The sequence below is a fragment of the Chenopodium quinoa genome, unplaced genomic scaffold (assembly GCF_001683475.1).
Source record: "Chenopodium quinoa cultivar QQ74 unplaced genomic scaffold, ASM168347v1, whole genome shotgun sequence".
NCBI lineage: Eukaryota > Viridiplantae > Streptophyta > Magnoliopsida > Caryophyllales > Amaranthaceae > Chenopodium > Chenopodium quinoa.
The window spans coordinates 1973061-1980571 of NW_018744537.1; the positions used below are offsets into that span (position 1 = coordinate 1973061).

Here is a 7511-nt window from a genome sequence, read left to right on the forward strand (position 1 = left end):
ACATAATAAACCAGAGGTACAATATATGTAGGTCCAAAAACAAGAAATTTGCTAACAGTTCAAATTCACATGTATTCACATGCCTTCTTTGTATGCATGCAATCAATTGATATTTTGGACTTTGTCATATTTTTTGGTCTCTTCTATCACAAATTTTGAGAATGAGATATGCAATGTAATGTAATGTTACCATGTGAAATTATTTTTGTCCTCAACGTATAATATCACTCAATGACCCTTTCCCATACTCCACCTATCAATTTTTGATATTTATGTTAGATTTGGATAGTGATCATGTTTCAATGGTTTGGAACTTTAGCCTATGTAACAAGGTTTTGTGTGTCGGTTTAGTACTAATTATATTGGTTAGAAGTTAGGACAATGAAAGGGATAGCCGCCGAGTTTATTTAGATTGAAAATATGACTAAGTCATCGTAAGGTGAATCGTGTAAGGATAATGATAATTTTTAGGATCGACCAAACATAAATTGCATCATACTTGTATATGAAAGAGATCTCATCGAAACAAGAAATAGTGCAATGACTAAGGGTTATATGTGGGGAGCTCAATAACTATTGTTGGTGTTTTAGTATACATACATATATATATATATATATAAACTATTGGTGGTTATTGTCAAAAAAATCAATGCAGGGAGTTTGCATGATACATTGAAAATTTGAAACCAATAAGGCTCTGTTCACTTCACTTTAAAAAAATAATATTAAGTAAAAATAATTTATGTTCGGCAAAAATAATTTCAGTTCAGTAAAATTAATTTCAATTCAGTAAAAATAATTTCAGTTCAGCAAAAATAAAGTGAAGTGAACAGGGCCTAAGTTGTAAGCCGGATTATAGGTACTAATCATGCATAATTTTACCTCATTTAATAATGCGGCGGTTTGACATTACTCTGATTAAACGTATCAACAAACAATAATTTATCAATATATAAAATTCAAATAATGTAACATAGTCTAATAGTGGCTTTTAATTTCATACAAGCATTCAAATTTCGGTCTCTTGTTTAGATTGTCATTCTATTTGATTCTAACATTTTGGTGTATAATTGATTCTGTACTTTGATATTCTAAATTAAAGATATTCAATTAAAATTAAAGCTCGTCATTTTTCCCTAATGACCGACGAGATGGCAAAATCTGAATTGAATTACATGTTGGAACATTATGCTTAACACCGTGTATTATTAGATACTTAGCTATTTACCTTTTAACTAGTGGTCCAAAAATTGATTTTCGACAATTAAGAGAACTATAAGGGGGCGTTTAGTACGCAAAGTGGTATGAGTTTGAAATCAGGAATGGAATTAAGGTGGATCGGGTTGGAACTTGATATTTAATACCATGTGTTTGGTTCAATTTTGAAATGGAATATCTCACAAGTCACAATTCTCTCCTTTTATTTGATACCTAAGGGAATGGAATGGGTCAAACCCACCTCCTCCCAAGGTTTCTAAACCCCATACTTCATGGATTTGACTATTTGAGGTATGAGTTTAAAATTCATACTTTTGACGACCAAACATATGGTATGGGTTTTAGTCATTCTAAACCCATACCTCATACTTATATTCCGCGAACCAAATGTCTATCAAACAAAAACGAAATATCAAAGCAGTTAGATTATGTACAAGTGTCGTAGAGTTTTCTTCACTACATAATAAAATCATGACCATAAGAGACAATGCAACAATAAGAGGCGATGCAAAGCTATACGTAACCATTGAACTACACGCATGGATAAGTTTGGAGTAGCAATGCATTGAATAACGACCCAACAAACACCATTTATTACCCAATAAATTAGGTTTAATTATGTATGTACATTGTCTTTAATCATCTTGACCAAAATAAATAGGCAAACACATTCCGTTTGTCCTTCACAATAATCGTGTTGCCTCATAAACATCTTTTATATATCTCAACTACGGAGTAATTATTTTGAAAACTTTTTTTTTTGACTGAAATAAATATTCATTTTTTTTTTTTAAGGAATTTGTTATGGAGTGCGTTTCAAAATGATATATAGGACCCTAATATGCCTGCAAAGTGAACTCCGAGCCTAGGGTAGAGCCTTCGATGCCCAAGTTAGTACCCAAATAAATTAGAAGAGGGTGTATTTTGAAAAAGGCCAAACAACGAATGGGTTCAGGATGAACCAGAGAGGAGGAGCCAGGGTAAACAGCATCCTCTGAGTGGTTCACAAACGAATGAACCAGTTCGTTGTATAAACCTTCTCAAAAAATATTGGCTGCTGCGACATTTTATAGTACAATTTCAGTAGATTTCTGTGAGCAAAAATATACACCTAGTCATCAAGCACTACTTTAGGGAGTTCAGAAAAGTTGTGGAATTCATAGCCTATTTTAGTGTTTCTGACACTTTTATGCTCACATTCCTCTATTGAGGTTTGTGAGTTTCAACATTCTGCTGTCTCCTGTGTAGTACTGTCAATTTTATCATGGTTTCATACCCAAATGAATTTCAGATGACTAAAGCGAAGTCAGTCATCAAGCCAAGCTTAATGCCCCACCACTGAAAGTGCCCCACCCAAGTTCACATAGCATAGTGCATCCACCATTGCATCCCCCACATGTGTCAGGATGTGAGGTGCATCAATACATTCATCACGTGTATCACCACACACAACACTTATGGTGCACGCGCCGTTGTGCCAATAGTTGGTTGATATATACACTCGAGTGTACCATAGAATCATTATTAAAGTTTGGGGAATGGGGAGTTGTCATGACCATCTTCTGTCTCTCTGTTCACCCTACAACCCCAAATAAATCTATCCTCAAGAGTCAAAGCCCAACAACTTGGGCCTAAAGAGTTCTGATGAAACACAATAAAGTGTAATAGTGAAAATTGTCTTTGGGCCTAGTTTGTTAATATTGCATAGACTTACTTTGTTTTCACAGTCCCTAAGGTACGGTTGGAATTACAGTATCCTGGCTTCTATAATCAGAATCTTAGCTTCACTTAACCTATACTCTAGAACTGCAAAGTCTGAATTCTCTGCAATACTCTCACATTTAATCTCAAATCTGTGTTTAACACACTTTCTACAGAGCTACAATGAACTTTAAAAGGAGATTGAATCAATAACAATGGAAACATCAAGAAGAATGAATCGGGCATGGGAAACATCAGTGGCTCTTCCTGAAGAAGAGTGCATTAAGAAAGCACAAGAGAAAGTGCTAGCAGTGATGATTACAACACCACACCATACATTAGTCGCGCATCAATCACTCAAATGAGATTTAGGCAATGGTTGACTAGTCTTTATAGCCAGTACTCTACAAGGCTTAGAATGAGCAATCCATGTTAACAGCAGCAACTCCTTTCTTCTATGGTGAGGATGAAGTGTTTGAAAGACTTTGTTAACCTCATGGCTTGTCATATTCCAATGATAAATCCAAGGTTTTGTCAAAGGGAAGGTGATTTCTCAAGAATAAATGCTTAGAAAGCTAGAGATAAAAGATGAATCTTGATTCTTGAGTAGACAAGAGTTTTTCAAATGAGGGGGCAGACATGCCAAATGATTATGGTATAAGAACCATTCTCAAATATATCCTTTCAAATGCTAGGTTACTCAGTCACTCTTAGTTCCCTCAGTAAGTTATTAACATAACAAAGGTGGAGTATCGAAGTCCTATCTCTCAATACTTCCCAAATCCCAACACAAAGTTACTCAATAAGCTCTATACCTCCCAACACATTACAAGTATATTCGTTGGACATTCATCAAAATCATAAAAGAAACATAATGACATAAGCTGTTCAGCATCATAATTTCTGAGTCAACATTACAGTTCGTCCATCCAAACTCGTCAAGAATCCTAAACAATGTTTTGCTTGTCAATAAGTACCTTCCATCAATCAGTTCCCAATTATTTCTACATGTGATCAGTCCAAAATACAGTCCAGTAAGAGTGCCATTAACCTAAACAAATCATACCAGGGTAGCAACAAGAAGAAAGTTCATTGCTTGATTTATGACATCCAATAGCCAAACCATCTAGCGAACAGCCGAACATCCAATATTTAGCATGACAGTATTCCACAAAAGTGCAGAACATTTTTCTATTAAGTAAAAGCTGAATCTGAGCTCCCAAGAGTTTAAGTGCTTCACTCATTGAAGTGAACTGAGAGGCAAGAAACAGATGATGAAATAAATACTGAAATTCAAAGACAGTCAAGACTCAAGAGTACGGCGCAAACAAGAATGTAAACATTTATACTTGATGCAAAGCTAAAATAAAAAATTAAAAAAAAATTAAAAAAATCAAAATATTGCTATTAAAGTAACACACTGGTCGGATTCTGCATCCGGAAACAGCTAATAATACTAGACTCTATTTATTCCGCAGTTTCCTACACAAAAATCAGGCCAGAGATACAGATATTGCTTTTATGCACATCAATGACCTGTTCAATAATGAATGAGTGAACACTTGAGGCTTTAACAAATTACACAAGATCAAGTTTGAGAGATAACATTTGAATTAGTTCTAAGAACAGGGGCTTACACTGATGGAGCCTCCAAATCCCTGAACATACAGCAGTTCTCATGAAAGTCTCCCCCTTCATATGTCAAGCCATCAAACTGATTGTGTGCAATCAGTCGCAACCTGAATTATCGAGCAAAAATCTATCCTTGGATCAACCTCCATGATGCAATGATGGATAAACAATTGTTGTGGCCCATTGTGGAGCAATTTACATATGGACAAACTCATTAATGTAACAGTACACTCCCTGTTTCCAGGGGTCCCTCGAATTCCCGCAGCAGAAGTAGATCTAACCTGTATATGTCTCTTCGTTATCCCCCCAAAGAATATCAACTAAAAGACACCTAATTCGTAAAAAAGACAACTAAGAATGATCTTGTAGTCCATAAACATTGCCAATCACACCAATGATACCAACTACTGCAGCCACTACCAGCATGGTCCATGAGAAAAACTTCTCTCCACGGGTCAAACTTTGCCCTTGCCCATCCAACCGTAATGCAATAAGACATGGAAATATGAAACCTAATGATACTGCTGTTGTTGCCCCCGTAAACTTGAATGCAGTCCAAATGCTAGGAATCATTGTAGAACCAAGATAAAGCAAGGCCAACAACACACTAGTTAGGATGTAAAGCCTTTTCTTACTATCTGAAATAGATGAATGGGTAAAAATCAAGGCATTAACTGCTTCCCGTAGTGAGAAATGAATAACTGGGAAAACAAGAACTAGGTGGAGAATGTATCCTATCCTAATGATATAATTCAGGGCAGCACTGTAGGGAATTCCAAGATCTGTATCAAAATTGGTGAGAATATCAGATTCAGTGTTCTTCCCAAAAAGCAAATATCCAGAGAAGGCAGTAAAACCATAAACCACTACAGTAACAAGTGTTGTGATTCTTACTACATGATTCATCTTTTGCGGAGAGCGCCCATCAAGCTCATTATAAATAGGCTGAACATTGAAGTGGCAAACATACGCATTCGTCATCACTGGGATCACCACAAGCAAATTCACAATCGCCTTATTAGAACTAATATCTGGTGTCAACCTAGGAGGATCAATCTTCCCTTCAACAACCTTAACAAGTGCAATGGAACATGTCACAACAACAAAGACCACCGCAAGAGCAACTGAAGCAGCTGAAGTCAAGCTCAAGGAGTCAATCTTCTCCAACGCACACAACGGTGCCAAAAAGACAAGCAAAACCACCAATATCACAAGCTTCCTCTGATCCCAAACCCCATTACCCATCATCTGATCAAAAACCCCAACATGATGATACGAACCCGACATCACATCACCAATAATAATCAAATAAACAACCAAAACCCCTGCATTGTTTATAATAATACAAATCTCGGACAAGATCCTCGCAGGACGGCCTAGGGCAAACTGAACAACCTCTCCATACGACAGTGCTTTTGAATGCACCGCGAATCTAACCAGCAATTCGACACTAATCTCCGACAAAATCCCTATAACAACTATCAAAACCATCCCTAAACCTAACCCCAGAACCCCCATTGCCGCCGGCAAAGCCATGATCCCAGCACCAATAATCGAAGTAGTCAGATTAAAAACTGCACCAGGAACCCCAGACCCTTTACCAATACCACCGACAATTAAGGGATAATTAGGGTAATTATCAAATTCAGAATCATCAATATCAATATTACCATCAACCACATTCGGTGGTTTTACATACCCATTACTAGTAATTGGTATAAGAGATGATGTATCATGATTTTGCAATTGTAATTCCACAAATTTATCTCTAGGAACAGCTGAATAACCACTAGCCATTGTCTAATATATCAACAATAAACTAGCGATTATAATGAAAAAACTATATATTATATGATTATATAACAAAATTGAATGAATCAAACCATAAAGATTAGAACTTTAACGATTTTGAACTTACAGAATGACAGATCCAAGAGAAATATCCTCAAAATCGTGAATTTGGGTTGATGGGATTTTAGAAAAGGAGGGAATGTGTAGAAAAAATTGAGGAATTTGGGCTAGATCTGAGGAGGGTCAACTGATAAAAATTGGGAAGATCGGAAAATCAAGAAGAAAGAATTGTATGAAAAATTGAACAAATAATTTAAAGAGAAATAGAGATGATTTATGGACCGTCAGATTAGAATGAACACGGTTTATTAAATCATAAGCAAGTAGAGAGGAACTTTCTTTGTGAGCAAAGTCTGGTTAGTCTATCTGTCGGTAAGATGTCAAATTTAAGGATCACTTTTTTTAAAAAAAAATTATGAACTTGGAATTAAAGTTTAAAAATTTGGGGGAAGAGTTTTTTTGTTTTTTTTTTTTTTTTTTTTTTTTGGACGGAATTGGGGGAAGAGTTTAAAAGCACAGGAATTAAACTATTTTACTACTATTAGTAATTGGTTAATTTGATGGTCAGAAAGATATTATTTGGTGAGTTTGATTTAGAATAGGACTTTAAGCCAAACTAAATTTTTTTAGTACTCCAATTTATTTTTCTTACTAGTTTTTGTGTTCCGGCGATTCCCAGGTTGTTTATTGAATTTAGAATAAACCTTTTTGCTTGAATATAATGTTAAATACGGTTATATAATCAATTTTGATAATGTAGGATATTTAGACATACGATATCATACTTAAATTTTTTTACTAAACTGAAAGTATTTTTACCGATTAAAACTTATTTTTACTAATTCTCTATTATTTTAAATATATTATAAATGGATCTTATTTTAAAGAACTTTTTAAAATGAATTTTATGATGGAAATAGAACCGAGTTATTAGAGTTTTATTAAAAGTTATGATTAATTTTGCATATGTGAAATATTAGTAGTGCATCGATAATAAAACTTTATAACATTTTTATTGTTAAAAATCTATCTAAATTTCGATTATTTAGCATACTATTTGTTGCCTACGTGGCGCAACACTTGGCGAAAAACTAGAATGCCAAGTGTCG

The 7511-nt window shown here is 34.9% G+C and overlaps 1 protein-coding gene across 1 annotated transcript; it reads right to left on the reverse strand.

The window, feature by feature from the left end:
* Nucleotides 1-3794: 3794 nt before the first annotated feature.
* LOC110698611 (amino acid transporter AVT6E-like) lies at nt 3795-7146 on the reverse strand. The gene is made up of 2 exons (XM_021876072.1): nt 4557-7146; nt 3795-4172 (listed from the first exon to the last, which is right to left on the reverse strand). Exon 1 carries the CDS (start codon nt 6346-6348, stop codon nt 4903-4905), a length of 1446 nt encoding a protein of 481 aa, XP_021731764.1. The 5' UTR covers nt 6349-7146; the 3' UTR covers nt 3795-4172; nt 4557-4902.
* Between the last annotated feature and the right edge of the window lie 365 nt (nt 7147-7511).